General features: G+C 39.4%; 4 protein-coding genes across 4 annotated transcripts; 2 read left to right on the top strand and 2 right to left on the bottom strand.

Annotated features, from left to right (window-relative positions):
* Nucleotides 1-712: 712 nt before the first annotated feature.
* Nucleotides 713-1,611, bottom strand: LOC145490628 (uncharacterized). The gene is made up of 2 exons (XM_081469712.1): nt 1,341-1,611; nt 713-900 (listed from the first exon to the last, which is right to left on the bottom strand). Exons 1-2 carry the CDS (start codon nt 1,609-1,611, stop codon nt 713-715), a joined length of 459 nt encoding a protein of 152 aa, XP_081325838.1.
* A 3,344-nt stretch (nt 1,612-4,955) lies between these two features.
* LOC145491210 (uncharacterized) lies at nt 4,956-6,208 on the bottom strand. The gene is made up of 2 exons (XM_081470362.1): nt 5,685-6,208; nt 4,956-5,532 (listed from the first exon to the last, which is right to left on the bottom strand). Exons 1-2 carry the CDS (start codon nt 5,698-5,700, stop codon nt 4,991-4,993), a joined length of 558 nt encoding a protein of 185 aa, XP_081326488.1. The 5' UTR covers nt 5,701-6,208; the 3' UTR covers nt 4,956-4,990.
* Nucleotides 6,209-15,751: 9,543 nt separating this feature from the next.
* Nucleotides 15,752-19,080, top strand: LOC145491208 (ubiquinone/menaquinone biosynthesis C-methyltransferase UbiE-like). Its single transcript, XM_081470360.1, has one exon. It carries the CDS (start codon nt 16,638-16,640, stop codon nt 17,424-17,426), a length of 789 nt encoding a protein of 262 aa, XP_081326486.1. The 5' UTR covers nt 15,752-16,637; the 3' UTR covers nt 17,427-19,080.
* A 974-nt stretch (nt 19,081-20,054) lies between these two features.
* Nucleotides 20,055-22,278, top strand: LOC145491209 (demethylmenaquinone methyltransferase-like). Its single transcript, XM_081470361.1, has one exon. It carries the CDS (start codon nt 20,144-20,146, stop codon nt 20,927-20,929), a length of 786 nt encoding a protein of 261 aa, XP_081326487.1. The 5' UTR covers nt 20,055-20,143; the 3' UTR covers nt 20,930-22,278.
* The last annotated feature ends 3,082 nt before the right edge of the window (nt 22,279-25,360 follow it).

A 25,360-nucleotide genomic window follows, 5' to 3' on the forward strand; every position in this document is an offset into this window, starting at 1 on the left:
ACCTAGATGTCAATCAAAAAACTTGCTTTTTCCAAGAAATATTTGTTGAGTCATAATGGAATCGAATTGCATGATTTTCAACCATGGCCCTTAGAGTTCACAAAATGCAAGTTGTGAATAAGGCTTCAAAGGATAGTGTTATAATTATCGAAAGTTTTCTTGCCTAATTTCCCTAATATATTGAATTGTTAAATGCCGCTAAATTTTACAAATAGCTTGGATAAAACGAAAAATTCCACAGGGCAAAATAGAACAACTTGCGTTGCAGTCCATAAAACTTGATGATTTTGTGACAGTTTTAAGAAATCAAAATTCTGGTTCTTTTGGACATCATTTTTTTTTTCTTTTTGGTTGATATTTCATAATTTGCTTTTATCCCTTTAAGCGTTATGTTATTTTTCTACTGCATGATAATTAGGCAAGCTTATAGAAAGCTCCAGTCACATTTATCAAAACTTGAGGCACCAGCTGCCTGACGCTGTCCCTTTAAATTTACATTTACGTCAGGAAAGTCAGAAATGTGCCATCTATAGTCACAATACATTTCGTACTGACATTTTTCCCTCTAAGTTGTTTTTCTTCCTCGGGCAATCTCTGTAGTTTCCTACTATTCTGAGGCACCGAAATTTTGTACAATCATATCTGAAGGCGGCCGTTATGGCTGGGGGTCGTTCATTTCACGAACCATTTATGGCTACTTCATTGTAAAAGTTTAATTTTTACAGCTGTAAGTTTCATAATTTAACTGACCTTCCGTCTTCATGTCACAATGCGCAAGCACAAGCTCCCCCGGTACAAGTGAATCAAACCAGTATTTGCCGCTGACCGCTCGTCCTCCTTCACTCTCCTTGATCTCTTTGCATGTTTCAGCGGGCAGTTCAGGAATGGAACCAAGGGGAACTATGACGCAAAAGCCAAGCGTTACTAAACAATTTCTGGTTTTCTGTAAAATGTATGCAAATAAATAGTATCGGTACCAACATTGTCTATATCACCCAGGTGATCGAGTCCTAGCAAAATGGCCGGGGTAAGTTAAGATGGAGCACTCGCAAAATCGAGGGTAGGAGTGATGATTTATGTCAGAAGGCTATTGCAAGACGTCAGCGTCTTTTGTCCTAAGTCAAAAAGCAAACATCACAATTTTTGCAGTGGATATGTCTGAGTTCTGGCTCAGGGTGGTTTTAACTTTTACCAGTGTGATAATCATAATAAACTCTCTACAGTAACAGTCACCTCTTTCTATTGTTCCAATGAATCAGTGATAATAAATTTTCGTGTGCATTAGCTACGATTTGTATCGATCTTTTCTTCCTTCCCTTCTCGTGTCCTCATTGTCATACCTCTATTGGGCCAGCTTTTCACATAGACGCTGTTTTCATCCGGGACAAAACTGTATGGCCTTGCCTCTTTAGTCCTGTCATTCAGCTCGCAGGTTTTGCTCGGTATGAAGTAGTTGTAGCTTTGGCACTTGAGTTCGTTTTCACATAGAACTTGACACTCAAATAGAGATCGAATTACTGATGTTTTAAAAGCGTGACCTTTGAGAGCTTTGCCATTCACCGACGCCTCAGCCGGCTTGCACTGTTGGTCAGCGGTGACACGTAGATCCATCCGGGAAATCAGGCAAAATGCAAAAAGTGCTAGCGGGCACATTTTTGTGAATCCTTAGAAAGTCAATAACATATGAAAGTGTATCTGGAGCATAAAAAAAAAAATGAAATGAAATAGTTGATCACATTTCTTAGGCACCCGCATGAAATAGAAACGATGGGATTAACAAAAGATAATAAGTATAAAATTAATCTTCACAGCCATCAATGCAAGGCCATATGTTAATTTTCGACGATATGCTTGAAGAAAGCAGCTTGCTTAGGCATACAGCCAAACAAATGTCCTCAACACTTGCAGTAATAATTTACTAGAGAGGTTTTAATCGTGTTCAGTCTTGAGGAGTCACTTCCAAAGGCCTAAAGCTATCAAACCTAAGCACCCTGGCGTACACTTGAGTGACCGGATGAACGATGCAAATTTGTCGACGTCTAAAAGTTTTTTCACCATTGGAAAAATCTCGAAAGATAGTCCTTCAAGAACTTTTTCTACTTCTGTAATTGTCGTAGATCACATATAATTTTTTTGGCTTGATGGATAACTGTTTCTACTATCCATCGCAAATTGTGCAAAGGTGGATCTGCATCTCTGGGCCAAACGGGGTCATTTTTTTCAAGACACACTGTCCGTGTATGACCCTTGTAGATGATACAGCAGATTTTTAAGAGATCCCTGTCAATATCTTAGAGCTTGTTAAAACGTACTTCATCTGGAACTTTCATCTATCTCTAGTAAACTGTTAGCGTTCGATTTTCTGTTAAATTGATTTGGGTGGTGCTCTAGTTGCTCAAAGTTCAACGGTATCGGAACTCAAAACTCCGATCGAGCCATCTTAAAGAATTCAAAAATTTCAAACGTTCATCCTCAGTCCAAAACCTAGGCGTTATTGAATGTTCGAGTTCCTATTGGACTGACTATGATGGTACTCTAAGCTGTTCAAAGTTAAACAGTATCGTTACACACAAACCTGATAGAGCCACTTAAAAGCTACCATTGCATCTGTTTCAATAAACTCTTAATGCAAGATGGTATTCCAAGAAGCCGCATTTAAATTTTTCAATTTACAGGCGCAAGTCTATGTCACTGATGAGATGAAGGCGCTGGTTTAGTCTGAATATTAAAGAAGTTTCATTTATTTCACAGATAGCGACAAGTTTGAATCAATCTTCCTTGTTCGTGGCTATACTTGATTTCCTTAGTTTGTGGATATACTGAAGTTTCCTTCTATTTCAAGGGAAATTTTTTCATTCCGCAAAGAAATCGAGTTAGAGTCTTGAAATACATTAACTCTTTAAAAACCAGACGGCGTTTTGGGTTTCCTTGGCGGTCATCCAGTTATGGTGGAGTACTTAGGTAGCCTTCTGATTGTATGTATATTTGCCTTTTTCACTAGAAATTCGAAAGCCGGAAAAACATATAGAAATAAAGCAATAGTTACAACCCAAATATTAGCATGATATTTTATATTTGACTCAATCTTCATGAAGTTTCGACTTGAGCCCCAACATTGATATGAAAAAAAAGTTTTACATCAAAGCGAAGAGACTGTTTGCAATGCAGATGAAGGAATGTAACTTACCTTCAAGGCAGTTTCAAAACAACAAGACATGATCCACAAGCCAAGATCATCAAAGGAAAACCATGAGCCTTGGGGAAAAATTAAGTCTTTTTTTTAATATCCCAACTCGCTAAAGTTATACAAAGTACGATACCTATGTAAATAAGAAAGTGCCGCGACAGGTGTTCAAAAGTTAGAGATGTTAATTATCGTCTTTCATCTTCACCCTGTAGATAGAGGCAATGTCGATTTAAGAAATGATTACAAAACCATGGGACTCTCTGTTTACTAACTCTGGAAAGCTTTTAACCAATGCGTAGAAAAAAAAAACAGGTCTAATTTTGGATAATGTCCTGTAGGTTGACGTCAACTAAAATGTAAAGCGGATAGCTACACGGTTTATATTTCAGTTTTAATCAAATCGAGCCTTGTGTTTCAGTTTTTGTTTATTTGTTTTCTTTAAAGTATGCTGCTGACAGGAGCCAAGCTCGCAGCGCCACCATATATAAATGTTCGTTTTTAGGTTTTTACCCCTAGAACGAAAACATGTTGAGCGCGTAGGGATCACTTTATTGTGAGAGCTCGCCCCCAACAGTGTGGCCTGAGGCGAACGGAGAAGATTGTTTCTTTTACATTCAAAACTGAAAGTTTAATTACTATCTTTTTTTTCCCATAATTGTCACTTTTTTGTGTCACTTATTGTGCATGTTCTCTTGTTATTCAAGCACGAACTCGGAACTTTGCTTCTGTAAGTTAACACATATATTTGATGATGTGGCAGAAGAGGCCGCTTCTTTTGAGTCTTATGAGTTTTGACAGAAGCGTAAAGGAATTAGCATTACTTTCGGGGTGGGGGGAGGGCTTAACTTTGCGAATTCAGTTGTATTGTTGAATTTGGATGAACAAGGCTTGTGGAAAACAGGTTCAACTGATATGACACTAGAATAAATTTAGCCACGATGTTTCCATGGCAGCTGACTTTTGACAGGCGTAGTTTTCAAATTTGAAATTTTCCCGTCTTTAATGAAAGCATTTTACATTTCTTGCAGTGACTTTTACATTTTGGGAATGCATGCATTTTTTAAATGTAGACTAAGAAGTGAACATGAATTGGCAGGAAGGGAAGATTCGCGAGCGCAAAGAAGAAAGAATTGTGAGCAAAGACTGAGAGAAGCTAATGTAACCATGAGAAACATTTTTTAGTCTAATCATGTGCGCTATTATTATTATTTATTTTTTCGTCCCCAGAACCCCCTGTCCCTCTTCGCCAGCGGGGACTTGCCAAGATCTAGAGTTAAAGGTGGCTCTTGTTTTGATTGGGTACGACGTTCACCAAGCTTTTCGACTCCTAATGAATGTTACTTCTGCCTAATCCGAAATATTGGACAGTTTGACCAACTCCGTTGATACAATCCTCGAAGAGACTTATCTAGAGCAGTTATCTTGTACCCGATCCTCATGATCACCAGGGTGCGGGCTCAAATTTTGCACCATGGCTGTTGAATAGACCATTTGCTAACATACGTGTCTGAACGAATTAACTCACACCAGTTGAACTCGTCACCATCGACTGCATTATTTTTGCAGGCCGGAAAGGGAGTCTGTGATTTAGCCATGACAAAATTTTGCTCTGATTTGAAAACGTCATGCTTAATGCAAAAAGGTAATGCTAGAACACAAATGCTTACTGGCGTCATATTCCACCAAATTTTGCTTTAAACAATCCATAAGCAGCAATTTGTTTTTTTTTCTTTCTGGAAAACAGGTAGATGTCTCTATATAAACTAGAAATCAGCAGTTCTGTCTGTGACTACGGTCGGCATTTTAGCGCACGTAGATTTTCCAGAAATCTCCCAACGATAACGGTTTCTTTCCAACATCATCACACAACCAGATACCGTTCTGAACGACAACCCAATGATTCTCGTGAGCAATAAATGCCGCGTGGTCGTACATCCTGTTCTCTCTACGTTTGCTGTAGTGTCCCCACTTTCCAACGTAGTGTGAGCCGTCATTTCTCCACTTATCACAGTGCATGGCTAACTGAGAGTTATCGCCTTCTAGTCTTTGATACGAATTACATGAGGAGGGAAGCGCGTCAGTCTGGCCGCTGAAGTACTGGACCACAGCTTCACCAGTGCTGTTAGCAACAGTGGTCACGTGGAACGTACGTCCCTGTTGTTTACTGCAGTGGAATCGGATCTGAGTGAAATTCAAGTGTGCTCTCAGTTGATTCATGGCGCTGGTTGTGATGCCCATTCTATTGTTGTGATAAGTACTGATTCCACGGTATGATGCCTCAGGGGTCCAGCTAGGAGGTGGAGAAGAACTGTTCATCAACAAATTGACGACGAGAAGCCAGCCTCCTGAAATCAGACCAATGGACTTGAGCATTACCGCATTTTTAAACCGATAGGGTAAGTTATTTTTAGGTCATCACCTCCATAAGAGAGATCCTTGATTTTAACGTAGTTTTCAGATCCGTCACTAGGTAGTTGACATATTTTCGTTATTTTACCTCCATTAGCTGTCATGTTACAGTAGACTTTCAAAGGGTTTCCATCCTTTGCAGGGTCGATCCAGTATTCCCCGTCTCCTTCCGAATTTCCAGAATCCCGGATATCCTTACAGGAATGCCCAGGAAATGAAGAAGAAAAACCGAGTTTCTCTAGAAATTGACATAAGAACGCAATTTATTTGTTAGCGCATCTCGGTTTTTACTGTTTCTTTGTGTGATATAATACAGAGACTGGCTTTACTTTTCATAGCCTTAACTCCTTAGCTTAAGTTCTGTGAGACGATTATGTCATCTGAGTATGGAAAACAATCAGTGCCATTTGTGCTTGTTACCCAAACATAGTTTTGCGGTGAGCTGCCGTGCTCGTTTCGCTTCAAAGCCGTTCCCATTGGAAGAGCAGGGTCCGGTTTTTCAAATCAAGAATAACCTAATCCAGGAAAAGCGCATATTGTTGCTGCTGTTGTTGTTGTCTCTGCCCTTCACTAAACATGCAATAGAATGAAAACCAGCATTAATCTGAGGAGAAGCTGAAATACTGCGATAAAGTTTAATCCTGAATAACTAATCGACTTCAAGCAACCAGAGTTAGGCTGCAAACCTACATTTATACATGATACATGTTATGTGAAAAGTGGATCAACATGACAAGAGCGTGCAACAAAGAAAAACTCTGAGTCCCCGACAGGAGGGCGCTCTATCCACTGAGCTACGAGAACTCGTGGAGAGCATTTAACTGAGTTCATATGTGACAGGCGTCCTGTACGCTGCTAGGATCAGCACTGTCGAAGTCATCGTGAGTGTGATAAGTGAATAAAGATGGTGGAAAGTGAAATTCAGCATCTTTATTCACTTATCATGATACAAGTTACATTGCAATGTTCCAGTGAACACTAACTTACTGGTGCTGCACGTGATCCCCTTGTAACCAGGCCAACACTTGCAGTAATTCTGATGTGAGCTGCATCTCCCGTCGTTTACACAAACAAAATTCGAGTTGAAAATCTGGCAAAAATAGTAAATAATGTAATGTAAATAACACTAAAAAAATTGCGAAATGTAGTTTTGGAAGAGCATTTTAAACCAGTGTAGCACGTGTGACATCCCATGGGGAATAAGGCGTTTTATTATTGATTGTGTCGAAAGCCTGGACACAACAGAAAACAAAAGATGTGTCTGCGATTCGCTTGATCTCGATGACGAAACAAGGTTACCCTTTAACTTTCTTCGTGTTTTGCAATCACGCAAGGGAAGAGAGAGCGAGGAAGAGCCTAGAAATTACTGGAGGAGCACAGCTGAACAAGACCCGCGGCAGACACGATGGATCGATCGATGAAACGCCATCAAAAACCCAGGATCGGGCAAAATGGGAAGACCTGAACATGTAGTTCATGAGGAGACGATAAATGGAGTTAATGTTTTCACTATACTATTTTGTTCATTTCATTTTAAGCAACATTAAGATCATGTAAACCTGCATTAATTCAAAGTAAGTTGTCCTCTGGTTTCCCTTGAAATCTTCAGGTCTGGATGTTCGTGTTTCATTGTTTAAATGACAGATTTCTGTACTTTGGTTCTCTGCAGCGAAACAGTTGTATGATCGGCACCTGTCATTTCTCAAACACTGTAATCCACACACCAAATCGTTTCCGGTACAAACATCGATAACGTGGCCAAGTAAAGCGTGATCTGTAGATACGGTAAACAACACGTCACGCTATGAATTAACATGTGGATATGTTATGTTCTTTGACAATAAGAAATTGATTACGTATATCTTATCAGAGTGTATATCGTTGCAGTTTATTATATGGCTAGTCCTTCGATCCAGTGGGCATGATAAATCAAATCTTGCGTTCTGATTGGCTACTCGAGCGGCAAGACGAAGTCCGACACATGCGGAATCAACCGCTGTGTTCTGCATGCCAGGAAATAAATCCTTTATTGGCCAAGCCTGCTTGTTTGGCTAAAGAGCCTTGATACATTTTTACGAAAAAAAGGAACATGGCCATTACCTAGTCATCTTGAACTCACGCTGAAAAACTCAGACATATTTTATGAGTTTTCAATTCTTTGGCGACCTCGTACTTGGAGGAGTCCAAACGCAAATGAAAAGTTAAAATATACGGACATACTACATACAAACAGACTTACTACTTACTAAAATGTCAAATGATAGATTCATTATCCAAAATTTTCGTTCCCGAAAGTCAAACTTTAAAAGTTAGGTTTTGCGTGGCGCGTGCTCATGCAAGAGGGCATCTTGAGCTCAGTTGTACTATGTCACAGTTAGCGCATCCTAAATTTTTCAACTTTGTCGTTTGTAATTCGTGTTAATCTTCTCCATCCTTAATCATCCGTGTCCCTTCATGGTTTTTTATTATCTCTTTGGTGTTTTTCTCTCTTGTCAAACTACTATTTTCAGAATTCCTTCAATTTAAAGGTAATTTTGTACCTGGCCAAGCTAACTCAAAATACCGTGACTGCAAGCTCCTTTAACCGGTTTTCCAATCAAAGAATACAAATACGCCGTGAAATATATGTAAAAAAAAATAAAAGAAATGACGTGGAATTGAAGGATGTTCAAATTTTATTCCATTTTCATGGCAGTGTCAATGGCGATCCGGAGGGTACTCCCAGAAAGGTTGGGTGGGGGTGTGCGGCCCACTTCCCAAAACCCTTACCCTATTCATGACCCAAATCTGCGATTTTTGCTATCCTATTTCTGACGTGGACAGAAATTTGATACTGTATTTTTGAGCTTGGGGCTGGCGCAGTTGCCTTAATCATAAGTTATGGAGGGCATTCGGTTGACGGTCTTATTGATAATGATGAAAAAGTAGTTTCTTCCAAGAAACATACCCAACTCAAGACCTGAGTGCTAAAACCATACCCTATTTAAGGGTAAAATTGTCAAAATCGATACCCTATTTATGACCAAAACGGCCAAAAACCCTAACCTTTGGGGCCGCACATATCTATATAGCCCATATAAGGGAGTACCCTCTCCCCCCGGCCCCCCCGCCCCCGCCCCCCCTGATGGAGATATGCAATGTCAATGGCGAAATTAAAAGAAAGAACATGTTGTATTGAGTAAACATTACGGAAACAAATGCTTCCCGAAGAAAGACCTGGCTATATACTACCGATGCTAAAAAACGAAAATTTTGCTTTGGCATCGATGTTGGCTACAATACTTCCTACTGGTGCAGATCTAGGGAAAGCTTCCGTTAGGAAAGAGAACGCATATTCAACATCATTCAGACAAGGCGGTCTGCTTCTGACATGTGTTTCCCGCACAGCTTAATATCCGGCGGCGCGATGTTTCTATATTTGCCATGCGTGCTAGCTTTTAATTACGTGCGGTAGCTCAGTTATTTTAATCTCAGTGTTTGACGTTTATTACAATTTAACGGAAAATGAATTAAACTTGATGTTTTTCGAGGACTGATCGACTTGTAGGAAGGGTGTTTTACTTTTCGCATTTTCACATTTTAGGCAAGGAACTATTTAAGTTGAAAAGTTTTGCCATCTGCATTTAAAATCAATATTGCCCTTCAAAACAAAAACAAAAGAAATATGACTCGGCGACTAAACAGTTGATACAAAATTGACACCGCCGGAGAGACTATTTCCATAGATTTATAGTTTTTAAATTTAAATTAATTTTCTCCCCTACTTTGGTGACTCTCAAAAAAGCTTGAAACAAATTCTTTGCACGATGCCAATGGGACAGTTACGTTCAGGTAAATTAAGCAGCCAGAGAGTATAAACAGTATAGATGATAACAACATATGTGCCAAGCTTGATGCCATGATGTCCCGTCAAATATGCCTGCAGCTTGTACAGGAAAAAGCAGTGTCAACAAAATACGTTTTCATTTTCAGAAAGGAAGAAACTCTACTTATAAATATTGCGAAGCGAAATGACTGTTGGAAATCTGTTAAGGATCTCAGACAGATAAGTGTTTTAATTCCATCCCGTGCAAGTCGCAGATACGTAATTAATTTTGCTTAAAGAAATTCGAATATCAAATACTTTTTATTAAAAGTTAGTGGGCAAAAAACACCTGCTCTTACTGAAACACGAACAAGCAAGATAACCGAAGAGTGACATGTATGCTAAGTTTCAACCCTTTTGCCAAAAACTATCTTTCACACTGTCGATCAACAACCAAAATTGATTGTAGAAATTGGCCTCTAATGGGTATTTTTCAAGGTATAGTGCGAGATGGAGATGCATGTGGACTACAAATGGATTAAAACAGACCGCTTAATGTGTTTAAACTGAAAAATACACCTAACTTGCGAAAAAGCGTCGATGGAGCCCAACTGCATGCTTAATCTTTCAAGAAAGATACTCACCCGTTTCGTTTACCTTTATATCTTGTCGATGTAGAAAAGCAGCTTTTTATGATCTTTTACGTATCCTTTGAGAGCGTCTTCCCACTGACAGCTCCTTCAGAAGATTTCCCAGAAGATCTAGCAGCTGTTTGGGAAGATGATGGTCCAATCTGATGCACGTCGGAAAAGACTGCTGGTTTAATTAGTTTGATCAATCAATACAATCATTAACCGGATAGACAAAGCAGTCTGACCTCTCTCTTCGACTCGGTTAGAAATGAAAAGAACTCAGATTAAAATTAGAAAGTCTGTCAATCAGTTTAGACCTCTGAGGTATAAATGTGACATGCATGTTTTAGTATATGGTTTCACTAAATGTACATGGAAAAAAAAAATTGCATTGTTCTCGCCATTTAGCGACTTTTTAGTTATGATGCCTATCTTTCTCATTTGCAAAATTTGCCACAAAATTTTGATTAGGTCGTTATTAAAATTAGCAGCCGTGCATATCTCAAAGCACCGTTTTCATTTCTGTTACATATTTTGCACTACTGGCTGATTGGCAAGCCCATCTTACAATTTCTGTAAACACGTCAAACAGGTATTATAACTTACTTTTAATGGATTGGTACTGCATGGAGCAACAATTAAATCTCTTGCAAAACATCAATCTTTGAAAAGAGGCGTCCTACAGGCAGTTATTTCAAGAACCAATAGGTCTAAGTTCGTTTACGTGACTGTTTTCACCTCATATCTTATCTCGAATCATTACAATCCTTGGTCGACGAAACAGCCGATTTTAAGGTTTGTTTTATTCTCCAGTACTTTTCCGTCGATCCTTTAATTATAATTCTCTGAAAATAAACTTTATACAAATGGACTTTATGCAAATGATGGATTCCAATTTGGTCAGTTAATTAAACGAATGGTTAGAAAGAAAAAATAAAGTAATTTCGCTTTGCTCATTAATAATTCGTCAACCCAAAGGAGAGAAACAAAGATCACTACAGAAGTTTGATTAATAGAGTGATTCGCTTAGGATTCACTCAATTTACATGACCGCTGGTTTCGTCAAATATAGTGGGTGCCCTTGATTCAAGCTCATGCAACCCGTCAAGATGACAAACACGACGCCTACGAAGACCCAAGATGGCGGAAAATAATCAATTGAGGAAAAAAAAATATTGGCAGTGCACTTCAAGAGAGTTGGAACGTTGACGGGAGAGCATGAAATGAAACTGATAACATTGAATATCCCTACAACCGAATGATTTCTCTTCAGTACAGTACTATTTGCTTCGCTCCTAAATTCCGAGTCTTTTACGATAGCTGGTATCACCATTTATCTTGCGCCAATATATTTGTCTTTCAATATAAACACACCTTTGTCAACAGAACGGCAGAACCTACACTGCAGAGGATCTGTTATGTGGAGCAACATTCCCTCGGAATCAGATACCTGCCTAGTTTAAAAGTATTGAAAACCCCATTGAATGGGGAAGATTATTTTTAGTGCACTATAAATTAATCAAAGTTTATTATATGGGTTTTTGGTATCTTTCTAAGTTAAATAGTTTGTTACTTAATGTAATTAAAATGGTTCGCCATCCCGCGCAGACAAAACCCAATTCACTTTATAGTGGTTCTTAGAATAAAACGTGAGACAAACCAGGGAAGGAACTGGACGCTTTAGTTTTCAGAATATACACCGCGTACAAACAGGTTCGCCCGTCGACTAGTTACATTCATGACAAGTCAGTCTCATAAAAAAAGAAATAAATATAAATGTAAAGTTGGTATTTAAATACTTTATTAGCAATGATGGAAGATTTTTTTGGCAGAAATCAATAAAAACAACACTGGGTGAATTTTATGATACAAAAATATTTTCAAACATATAAATACTAACAGTCTAGAGTGCAAAACAAGCCAAATCGACTTTTTGGCAGGATTACCTTGAATTATAATAAAGTTTCGATATAACGCGCGTTCGGATTGGTTGAAACAGCGTGCTTTATCAGAGATGCACGGTAAGCTGAATTTCAAATTTTTGCTTCGACATTTTGACAGATTTGACCCAAATTAAACGTTCCCTACGACTCAGACAAACGAAAAGGCAACGAGTTATTTGTCTGTAATAAACATAGCTGCATGGAGGCTATTGTTAACAAAAGTAGTGTTAGAACTGTGCTAAAATTACAAGTTTGCTACATTCAAACAAAATGGTAGACACGTGGCGAAATAACAAATTCTCAATGTAGCGAATGCTTCGATAAAATACATTATATCTGTGACGAAGGCAGAAATTATACTGCGCATGTAAAACAACGACGTGCAGAAAACATCAATTGAGCTGTTTCTGTTTATGACGAGAAGCTTTATTTTTGAGAATGCTCAAACAGCACTTACATAGAATGTAGTAACGCTCATTTGTTCGTCCAAGTGCGCATGCCATGGAAAGACGAGGGTGCCCCAAAAGAGAGTAACTACGATGTCGCCAACAAATGGCTGATCTCTTCTGAGAAAACATTCAATAGAAAAGATTGCCTTGAAGTAACACAAGCCGAAGATCAAAAGCTAGTCGAACAAGGATTCGTTAAAGAAGCAACTCCAGAACAGATCAACCATGAAACGCGCGAGTGGTATCTGAAGCAGTTTTCAATGCTGACAGAACAACCAAAGTCCGCCTAGTCTTCGATGCCTCCGCGAAGGGACGTGATGGAAATTCATAGATACACAAGCGTTCAAGTACATCAGATAAGATCAGATTACCGATCATAATCCAGCTGACGAGAGTGACTCCGCCAGAAGAGTTTAAGTCCTGGGTTGATAGTCTTCCATTCCTAAAACGCCCAGAAGAAGAATTACTCAAGTTTGAAGAGAATCCGGCCTAAGGAAAGTTCTGCGCGTGCTACGCCAGAGCAGAACTGTGAACCGTTAGCTAGATAGCCAGTAATTTCAGTTAGCTTTTTACACCGACGAAAACCCAAGTTGTTCGGTGGAAACGTCTTTGTATAAGTACCTATGACCGTTGTTTCAGTTAACGTTTTATTACATCCACATTCAGTGCCGGTCAAAACAACTTCGAATTTATACTACTGATATAGCAACATGTAAGTCACGAATCCTTTTTCATTTTCTACAGTCGTAGTTTGACTTTTTTATCAACATAAGTACAAAAATAAAGCTCTTCCATATCCTCTGTTAACACCTGCCCTTCACTATTGCTTAACTTTGACCGCAAGTTCGAAACACATTGTTTTCTCTATCGATCTCTTGCAAATCGATTTCTCCACAGAATTCTACGTTCGATATGTTAGTTAAAATTAAAGCGACTACAGATTCACCCTAAGACAATTATGATGAGGAATTAACAACATACTCTGAATACCTCATCTGCCCAAGATTCGGCATTTACTGCGTGGTGGGAAGCACTATATCCAGGGCTTTAAAGAGTGGTTTTCAGGCGGTCACTATCCTGCCCAAAACAACTACGAAGTATTTTTCCTTCCAAGTTATCCTTTTATCACAGCTTTCTCCTCTGTGTGTTAATAGCACGGGCTATTCGTCGCATTCAGTTTACCCATGTTCACACAATACGAGTGGCTTCACTAGGCAACGCCATTTTGAATTTGCCAAGCTTGAAAACTTCCGCCTTACCTTTTCAAGTGTCTGAACGAAACGTCGCAGAAGCACAATTTATGACATCGTCACTTTAGCACAGTTAGCTGGCGCCAAAGTGATCAGGGTTTCTTCTGTAAGGTGTACTGACATTTTCCTGGGAAGCAAGTTATCCTAGCCTGCGTCACAGACAGTCTACACCTCCGGTATAGACCGTCGGACTGTATCAAGGAAATGTTGGCCCGTGCGGTTGAAACACGCCCGTGTTTCATTGCTTACATTCGGCTGCGCCAAACAAACACCACTTCTGACGTCTTTCCTCGATCATCTCGCTTGCACACTAATAATTGAAGAAAAACTGACCCGCCACCAGCAATTTTAGGCGATTTTTCTGATCCGAAAGAACAGTTTATGTTTTCAAAACCAAGGAGGAACCTTTGGGTAAGAAGTCTGACCTTTGAATCTGTAACGCGTCACGCCTTCCGAAAACGAGAAATCGATGTAAACAAGGGGTTTGCAGAGTTCCAAAATTAAATTCAGGGAAAAGCTTCGCTCACTATTAACTTGCAGTTTGTTCTACTAAGCAGCAAAAAAGAGCCAGCGAACTAAGGATCCACTTTGTTTTTCCATGTAGCGTGACGTTAAAAATAGAATTTTCGCGGGAAAATTTAGCCTAAATAATGGTAAGGATTTGGCGAGTTGGAAATGTTTACCTAGGTTAATAACGATGTCACAGCTTAAATATTCTATTCCGCAGTCCAGCTAACTATTTTTTGGAGATCTTTCAGTAAATCATGGACAACAATCGCAGAAAGTCGGTATAAGGTGATATTCTTCGCTAAAAATTTGGCGGGAAATATTTCTGACTAATGATTCTTTTTAGTCTTTGCGAGACCAATTACTCCAATTTGCGTGGAGATACCAATCTTAACCAAACTGGATATTGATAACAGTACAAAAGACTTTCCCAAAAATGTCTTTCTGTGGAAATAAACTGCCGCACTTTTGAAAAACGACTCTCTGAAAATAGCTAAAATTTGGGTCACGCTCATAAACGATTCGGCCGCGATATTTGGCACCTCAAGAAAACCGTAGAATTAAAGCGAAAGACCTCAAATATATCTCAATCAACTGGTAAGAGAGCAAATATTATCTCACGAAATAAGAGTTTCTGGAATTTGTATGAGGTATCTTTTAGGCTCACCTAAAGTTGCCCGAAATTTCGGCCAGTTTAGACCGCTTGAGAGGCCAAAATCATGACGTGGTGATATCTCGAAGAAAAAGAACGCCTACCTCGGCAAATGTCATGGCTGTTAATCTTTTTGGATAGCGTTTATACTGTGAAAAGATGAAGGCAAACGGCCGACCTCGATCCCTTGGTACTGCCCGGTTTTTTCTCACAGTGACACTTAAGGTCACTTCCAACTTTCGCGTGCGTCCTTCGGGATAAAATTCGTACGCGCGCCAGCTTGAATAAAACTCCAACAAACTGTACATGATCAGTAGAAAGCTTAATAAATATTGTCATATCATAAAATTCACCCACTCGCACTTCAGTTTTTCCTTACCTCTTTCCTTTTCTATTTTATACACTGCGCAAAAATTAATAATGGTCAATCAAAATTTTGACCAAACAATACAGGTATGTGTAAAAGTTTTGATGAAACACAACTCTGTTATAACAATTCACCAGTAAATGGGCAGAGATGTGATAAGCGATCAAAAGCTTCGTTATGATTGAACGTCAACTGTTAATCTTCACTGATTTAAACAGTGCTCTTCTGGTCCCAGAGCGGACTAGCTGCCAAAGAGTAAAGTACTAAAAATGTTTGCGATTCAAATTATGCCTTAAGGCCGGACGAGTAAGTGAGGGCGAGAGAGTGAACAAGTTATAAAGTGGGGGATACTTTCATGTCGACTGTAGTCAATACACTCTAATGTTGACGAAAGCGTGTTTACTGTTAAAGACAAATTTCGTGTGCAAGATAAACTTGTTTCTTTTTTATCGCCCCCCCCCCCCCCTTAAAGTTTCATCCAATTTCATAAAAGTTAAACCGTACTGTATTGACCTTTTTGGGAAAGTAAGTTATCCTAGCCTGCGTCGAAGAATTAGACCATTTTCGTATTCTCGGTATTGGACTGGAACTAGCTTGCAACTGAGGCTCATGCGGCGGAATATCATTAAAAAGAGATTAATGTGATTTGCATTTGAAAAGACTCCCCGCATTAGCCTCAATTGCAAACTAATTTCAGGGCAAAACCGAGAATATGAATACGGTGTGATATTGTACACCCCCGGTAAGGACCGTCGGACTGTATCAAAGATTCCGTAACACGTCCGGTTGCACCGCAGGCGAAGCGATGAACCATTATTTTTTTGAGGAAAGGGGGAGTTGGGAAATTTCCAGAAAAAATTATTCTGCAAAGCAAAAACTGTTGAAAATTCAAGCATGTGTTTTCTACCATCCAGGACCTGCGTTTTGATGCTCAAAAAAAAAATTCTTGCACAAGCTTTTGCCCACCAAAAGGTGAAGTTGAGAAAAAATGTCATGCCCTGGAAAATAGCCCACACCCCAACATAGATAGAGTTACCCTAACATACAAATGAAAGCTAACCGCAAGCAAAATGGAGTGACACTAACCGCAAGCAAAATGGAGTGACGCTAACCGCAAGCAAAATGGAGTGACGCTAACCGCAAGTAAAATGGAGTGACACTAACCACAAGCAAAATGGAGTGACGCTAACCGCAAGCAAAATGGAGTGACACTAACCGCAAGCAAACCTAACCGTGCTAACCGCAAGCAAGCAAGGTAAACATGTGCAGCGGTTTATTAACTCGTCTACTTTGTATAAGCAACATCCAGGCGTCCAAGCCCCCGTTACCAGGGTTAGTGACATCCGTTTCACTGTAGGGCAATCAAGTCACGACTCGACAAAGTTCGTTTGCTCTTGAATTTAAAAGTGCTACTAGTATATATACGTTGTACAGTCATGGCTGCCGAGGGCTATCAGCAAAGTTCCCGCGATGTACAAATGGAAGGCGGTAAAATTTTCATACAAACTGACGTGAATCCACAGCCCGGAGACGCCATCTTGGATTTAGGTTGCGGAACTGGGGAGCTTTCAGCGTACTTGGCTGAACTTGTGGAACCAGAGGGATTTGTTGATGGCGTTGATCCTGATGTGAAACGCCTTAACTTGGCGAAAGAGAGTCATCGCGACATCAAGAATCTCTCGTTTGCCGAAGGGAACTCGGACAATTTCCACGGGATGGGCTGTGAGAAGTACGACATCATTTTCCTTAATCAAGTTCTTCACTGGATTCCTAACCAACAACAAGCGTTCAAAAACATGTTTAGCAGTTTAAAAGAAGGCGGAAAAATTGCCATTAGGTACACAGATCACTTTCCTCCGTACATTGTGACCGCGCTAGAGGTGTTGACCCCTGAGATAGAAGAACGAGTCAAGAAATCGGCTTGCCATGTTGACAAGGCTAGTGTGGATCGCATGTGCGTGACAGAAGGATTTGAGATCGTGAAAAGCACCTACGTTAATGATATAAAGGTTGAGTTTCAAAGCGTGGAGGTTTATCTAAAATGGCTATGGTCAACTACACATGGAAATTTTGATTTAAAACTTGTAACAGAAGAGAGAATTCAACGGTTCTTAAGAAGGGTTGGAAATCCACCTTTCGACTTCACGTCTGAGAATGTCAACACCAGACTCATTGCTGTGAAGCCAAAAGAGCGGACCGATGTCCATAATGAAGGCGCTGAATAATAATCCACAACAATGGAATATTTTTTCATGAAACTCAAACTTACGACCCGCATAATTTTTGTTTATTCTCGAAATAATATGTCACGCAGGACTCTCCTGGTTCAACAGGTTTTTTTTTTTCTGTCTGTTTCTCGTTTTCGATCCTGGGTCCAGGATACTTCACATGGCGTTTTTGATCAATAATCTGTAATCAGGCGATGTAGCACGTGGAAAAATAACATACAACAACAGCTGTATAGTTGATATAGTTTGTTAAGTGTAATATAGTTTATTAAGTTTTTATGCATTTCAACTTCTGAGCCTATTCTTTCAATATACCAATAACAGTGATGTCTTTAACTGACCAGAATAGTGTAGATTCGGGAATGTGTGCAGGCTCGGAACTCCAAGCCAGACCACTGGGAATTTTTCATGACATAAAATTAACCCTTTATGTCAGATCATTCACTCATCAATCTTGTCATGCATTTGTAAGCTATATTCATGGAACTCAAACGTGTCAAACTCATGACCCGCATAAATTATGTTTATTCTCAAAATAACATGTCACGCAAGACTCTATATGGTTCAACAGGTTTTTTTTTTTTTGCCTGTTTCTCATTTTCGACCCTGGGTCTAGGATACTTCACATGGAGTTTTTTATCAGTGTTTTGTAATCAGGCGATGTAGCACATGGAAAAAAGAAACATACAACAACAGTTTTTAACTTTAATCTAGTTTGTTGAGTTTTTATGCCTTTCAACTTCTCAGCCGGTTGTTTAGATTCACCAGTGTCTGGAGTCTCTGAACACCAACCCAGAACACTGGGAAGTTTTCATGATATAAAATTGAATCAAACCCGTTATGTCAGATCATTTGCTCATTAATCTTGTCACGCAGTTGTAAGCTGTTGTAAGGCAGGAATAGAGACCATCAAAAATATTATTAAAATCACTAGGCACCCAACTTTCTTAATTTTCTTGCCCTGCTTTTCGAGAAATATTACTTAACAATAGATGTAAAGTATTGACTTAGGTAATACCTTTGAAGAAGGCACGCAATTTTAGTGATTCGACTTGTTCCAAGCATGCAGTGACCTGCAGCGTTATCGAGACTTCAATCATATGGTTATGAGCACATGGTGACTAATTTCACGCCGGATACTGTAGATTTTTTTATCTTCTGCGATATCAATGCTATCAGTGATTCGAAATAAGAAAAAGATTGAGAGGTCACCATACTTGTTTGCAAGAAAACGATGAGTAAGGGAAAACGGTTGAATCGTTATGAAATTAAATGAAAGTTGAAGGGGGAATAAAAAAAAGGGCTATGTTTCGCTCGATATTTGCCTTTTATAGAAACATGCTTTGATCAACAGTTGAGTATATTGACTAAAGTCAACATGAAAGTATCCCCGCTTCATAATCTGTTCACTCTCTCGCCCTCACTTACTCGCCCCCTTAAGGCAAAATTTGAATCGCAAACATTTTCAGTACTCGTACTTACTCTTTCGCAAATGGTCGGCTTTGGGTTATGCACGCTTGCATGAGAGCTGTATAAATCAGTGAAGACTAATTTGCAGTGGACGTTCAATCACAACCAGAGTTTTAATCGCTTATCAAATCTCTGCTCATTTACTGGTAAATTGTTATAACAGAGTTGTGTTTCATCAAAACTTTTACACCTAATAATAATAATAATAACAATAACAATAACAATAACAATAACAATAACAATAACAATAACAATAACAATAACAATAACAATAACAATAACAATAACAATAACAATAACAATAACAATAATAATTATAATTATAATTATATATTATTGTTATTATTATTATTATTATTATTATTATAACCTGCCTAAAGGTGAAGGTGAGGAAACATTTCATGCCCTAGAAAATAGCCCAAGCTCCCACCCCTCCCCGCCTGTACTCCATAAGTCATCCTTGATCCCTTGTCCGTTAATTTCATAAATCCTTCTATAATCCCTTCTATAATCGCTACTTTCGAGGGGTAGTTACTTTCGGGGAGCAAAAAGTGTTACATAAAATTGGTACTATTGAGCTCTTTTCACGAAATAAAAGACGGAAATTTGTGAAAAAAATCAGTTCTTAAAACATGAGATACAATTCTTTTTGTTCCAGTTTAAATTTATCTTGCCGTGTTGTCAGTGGACGGCATGAGATATTGCATCAGCCATCACAGTATTCGGCCTGGCAGATACCGTTAACTGTTTGTACTGCATGACGGACTGTCTGTTTTACTGAATTATATCGCAGTGCATTAATTCCTTTTAATGCACGCTTGCTGAAAATGATATCAATTTAAATCACAATTTCCTATGGTACGTTCCTGTTACATTATGAAAATTCTACGGTTTTTTTTTATTATTATGTTGTTGTGTTCCAACAGGTCGCAACATTATGAAGTACGTTTCGTTACATAAGCGATATCTTCCCTTGTTGAAGAGTACCTTTTACGTACCTTTCACTTGACTAATGATTGAAAAAATATACTATTGAACCTTGGCCTCACTATTTTCGGGTGGGGGGAGGGGGCGGGTAGGGGTAGGCTCGCTACTTTCGGGGGTATTACATGTAAATTCGCGATTTAATTTCGCCTACAAATTGTTTGACGGTACTTTTCAGGAATCGATCAGTCACAACTCGTCAGAGTTTGCAGCAGCCTTGAATCTAAAAGCGCTACTAGTATCTTACACATTGTACAGTCATGGCTGCCGAGGGTTATCAGCAAAGTTCCCGCGATGTACAAATGGAAGGCGGTAAACTGTTCATACAAACTGACGTGAATCCACAGCCCGGAGATGCCATCTTGGATTTAGGTTGCGGCACTGGTGAGCTATCGGCGTACTTGGCTGAACTTGTAGGACCGGAGGGATTCGTTGTTGGCGTTGATCCCGATGTGAAACGACTTAACTTGGCGAAAGAAACTCATCGTGACATCAAGAATCTGTCTCTTCTCCAAGGGAACTCGGACAACTTTGAAGGGATGGGCTGTGAAAAGTTCGACATTATTTTCCTTAATCAAGTTCTTCACTGGATTCCTAGCAAACAACAAGCGTTTAAAAACATGTTTAGTAGTTTAAAAGAAGGTGGAAAAGTCGCCATTCAGTACACAGACCATTTGCATCCCTTCATGGCGACTGCGCTTGAAGAGTTGTTTCCTGAGATTAAACAGCGAATCAAAGAACGAGGTAAGGAAATATTTTTTGTTGACAAGGACAATGTGGATCGCATATGCGCGACAGAAGGATTTGAGATCGTGAAAAGCTACTACGCTAATAACATAAAGCTTGTTTGTGAGAGCGCGGAGGTTTTCCTAAAGTGGTTATGGTCGAGTTCACATGGAGTTTTTGATCTAAATCTAGTCACGGAAGTGAGAATTCAACGGTTTTTAAGCAAGGTTGGAAATCCACCTTTCGACTTCACGTCTGAGAATGTCAAAAGCAGACTCATTGCTGTCAAACCAAAAGAGCGGACCGATGTTCATAGTTAAGACGCTGAATAATAATCCAAAACAATGGAAAGCAATGGAAAACAATGGAAAGAAATCAAGCCTGTGGCACGCATATGTTATGTTAATTCTTGAAGCTACAAGTCACGCAAGGCTTTTCTTGTTCTTTTTTTGTTTGTTTGTTTGTTTCTTTTTTTCTGTTTCTTATTTTCAACCTTGGAACAAGATACTTCACGTGAAGTTTTTGATCTACAATTTGTGACCAGACGTTGCAGCTGTAACTCATACAGCAACTGTTTTGAACCTTTTGTTAAGTTTCGAAGCTTTTCAAATTGTTCAGCTGATTCTGTCAATTAACACTAGACGCCGTACCCATAATAGCGAAGCCCTCACTACGGTCGTGCAGAACGGATGCAGTAGTATATGAAGGTTGTGAATACTAATTCAAAATACTGGAAATTTATTTAACAAATATTAAAAGAAGCCCAGTCCGTGTATTACACTGTGATAAAAGGTTTTAGGGGTTAGGGCTAAGTTAGGAAACTGCAAACGGAAACTGTGGTCTATAATCACTTAATAGTCTCGCCCATGAAGATCTGCGATCAAAGCTCACTGACCGTACAGAAATTTCTATTTACCCATTGAGGGACTGCGAGGACAAACTAGCTGTCCCACTGCCCCGCACGAACTTTCTAAAAAAAATTTGCTGTGGCACAGTTAAGGACAGGTGGCCGAACACAGTTTTCGCGCGCGCTCCAATCTCGTCCCCAGAGTCTTCGTTCCCCTTGACCAGCGGTCGGAAAACGAGAGCTCTAGGAGCAACCATTTCAGGCGCGCATGGGTCCGCGCATGGCCGGCGCGCGTAGTTGCAGACTGCGCAGTGAAACCGGATGGGAAGAATTCGGTTATTTCAAAATGGTTGCTCCCAGAGCTCTCGTTTTCCGACCGCTGGTCAAGGGGAACGACGACTCTGGGAAAGAGATTGCGCGCACTCTTGCTAATGTAATTCGGCGCGCGCACAAGGATTGCAAAAAAACAAACATGGCGTATACAGCTATCATTTTATTTGCTCAATGACCGCGCTATCTGAACTATTTTTCTTCATAATTTAACACAGTGTATTGATGGTTTTAGTCTTCTATTACAAAGGTATGTTAGAAAAGGTAACGTCGCAAAGAAACAAGCAATTCTCAGCTTTTTCATTGTTACCAAAAGAACCCGGTTAAATGCAGCGCATGCGTAGTAAGTCGAAAAGTTGCGATTGAATTCTCGGAAATACGCCTATTCCTCGAGAACCACTCATTGGAATTTTAGGAAATCATTAACTGGAGTATTGAAAAAAATTTGAACTTTAACGAAGGAAATTCAACAAGGAATAATTAAACATCTCTCTGTTAAATTATTATTAAAATAGTGTTAACTTCTGAGCATCGTTTCAAGCTTGTTTTCTGCAAATTATAAAGAAAATCTAATGACTAGATTTTCTGCAAATAATTTTTCATGTTACAAAAAAAAAAAATTATTCATGTCACATACGTTAGAATAACTATCAAAAAACTGAAGTTTGTGTTGTTAACTTGCTTCCTGCAATTTTTGGCGACCGAGGGATCAAGGGTTTTAGAGAAAAAGGTGAATGAAACACAGGTATCAAAAACTGTGTTCTGCCATCTTAACCTGTCAAACGGCGGCAAGCACAACTCCCACCAGTTTTAAATCCGGCTGCAGCGGTTTCTTTCATTGTTGCAGATAATAAACGAGGGGGATGAAAGAGTAAAAGGCCAAAACAAGGACAAATCCACTAATCCCAGAACGAGATCGAGTTTCTTTAAGAGTAGTCTATTGGTATTCATCGAACAATCATTATCTTAAAAAGCTTCTGTCAAATCTCCAATAATTCAACCCTAATTTTTCTTTATTTAACTCAAATCCACCATTCCTCAAGTTCCCCTTTTTTTTCTTTACAACTCGTAAAATCATCCAAGACTTTTACTGTAATCCTACTAAGAAGGAAGTTTGTTTGCTTGAAGCCTCAAAAAGATACCAGGAGAGATACATTGCACTGGCAGAACATATAACAAATGACTCCGCCTTACGCTCCCGTTCTGCAGCGTGCACGCAGTATTACCCGCGAAATTATGTGCGATAAGGACGAGCAGTAAAATTATGCCACACTGGAGTCAAGCAAATACTTTTTGCGCAGTTTGTTCCATATGCGAGTTCAAGGTAAAACAAAACACTTAATGACTGGCCCCACTGGAAACATTGAGTTTTGTTTTCCCTTCGATGCTTCCCTTTTGAGGGTCCCGGGGAAAAAAATCTCAATGTTTCCCTTGGGGCCAGCCATTTATGTGCTTAATGCTGCCCTTGAATAGCGGACGTCTCTTTCTGAAGAAATGGAATTACATGCCGGCATATGACGGCAGTAGAATCTGTTGGCCTGCCATTACATTCACTCAGATTTCTGCCTGCTATTAACCTGTTAACCCTACTCCTTCCCAACCTCGTCATAACAAATACAATACTCGTCTTTCAAAGAACTATTTAATTTTATTAGAACTGTACAAACCCTCTGGGATTGTGTACAGAAACACGATTTATGACCGTGATTTGACGCCTTTGAAAACATGTTTTCACGATCTGTCTGGATCACTCTACAAATGTTACTAGATCACAAAGTAAACGGAATTTACCATGTTATTACGCACTTAAACTTTCTAGTATAGTGTACGAAAAACATTTAAATAACTTTGTGAGTACAAAGAATAAATATACTTAGATGAACGAATAGTTCACAAATTAGATATTAACAAACAAATTACTTTTAATCTCTCATCGAGTCAAAATACTACGCTTCCCAGTTGAGCACGACACCAAGCACGGTTTCCGCAAAAAGTTCCGTTTCTGATGGCAACGAGAATGTATCCAATGGAAACAAAGCGCGCGGAAAGCTTTCTGCAGAGACTCGATTCGGCACTTAGGCGGCCCGTTTTGGCTCGGTTGTACTTTCCTTTATTGTGGATTATATGTTTTTTTTCGTAAAGCTCCAACATCAAACATGAAGTTTCAAGTTAAACTTGAGTGCGTGAAAGGCTAGTGGATAACCTTAATGGTTTGGAGTCGTTTGGTTAGTGCTGCTGAGTACCGTTTTAAAGATTTAGTTGAGGACATAACAAGTCGCTGCACGACACTGAATTATTAGAATGAAACGACCATTAGACTGCGTTATTTACACGACAAAGATAACTGGGTCAATTTCAACTTTTGGGGACGAACGATCGTTCGCACAGCTCTGGCAGTGTGCTCGTTTATTGCCCGATAGAGAATTTACACGAGTAAAACTCCAAGCTGTAGCTTTAGACTCGCCACAGAAAGGAAAAACGTAACTTGTACAGCGCCGACCGTGCAGCCCAGAGCACCCACTCGAGTAAATTCGTCTTCAACAACCGATCTTGAACCTACAAAGTCAGCTTTAAACCCTGTGGATCGTATGCTAATGCGAAACAACTCTAGATAGATAAAGTAAGAAAAGAACTGGAGAACGCGAAAACCCAAAAACAAAACTTCGAATTAACAAATCAAATGTGGTTTAGTGTGGTATGTACTCTTATCCACAACAATACGCGTCATCACAGTGGTCAAAATGTTGTGAACTAACGAGGCGCAGCCGAGTGAGTCCACAACATTTTGACCACTGTGATGACACGTATCGTTGTCGATAAGAGTACAGACCACGCTAAATCACATTTCGATTTGTTTTTTGCCACAATATCAACGTCACAGAAAATGTTTTTTCAAATCTTGCGTTCTGATTGGATACTCGAGCGGCAAGACGAAGTCCGACACACGCGGAATCAACCGCTGTGTTCTGCATGCCAGGAAATAAGTCCTTTATTGGCCAAGCTTGCTTGTTTGGCTAAAGAGCCTTGATATTGGCCAGGTCCTTTTTTGTAATGTCTAGGTACATTTTTACGAAAAAAAGGAACATGGCCATTACCTAGTCATCTTGAACTCACGCTGAAAATCAGACATATTTTATGAGTTTTCAATTCTTTGGCGACCTCGTACTTGGAGGAGTCCAAACGCAAATGAAAAGTTAAAATATACGGACATACTACATACAAACAGACTTACTACTTACTAAAATGTCAAATAATAGATTCATTATCCAAAATTTTCGTCCCCGAAAGTCAAACTTTAAAAGTTAGGTTTTGCGTGGCGCGTGCTCATGCAAGAGGGCATCTTGAGCTCAGTTGTACTATGTCACAGTTAGCGCATCCTAAATTTTTCAACTTTGTCTTTTGTAATTCGTGTTAATCTTCTCCATCCTTAATCATCCGTGTCCCTTCATGGTTTTTTATTATCACTTTGGTGTTTTTCTCTCTTGTCAAACTACTATTTTCAGAATTCCTTCAATTTAAAGGTAATTTTGTACCTGGCCAAGCTAACTCAAAATACAGTGACTGTAAGCTCCTT

The sequence above is a fragment of the Orbicella franksi genome, chromosome 6 (assembly GCF_964199315.1).
Source record: "Orbicella franksi chromosome 6, jaOrbFran1.1, whole genome shotgun sequence".
In the NCBI taxonomy this organism is placed as follows: Eukaryota; Metazoa; Cnidaria; class Anthozoa; order Scleractinia; family Merulinidae; genus Orbicella; species Orbicella franksi.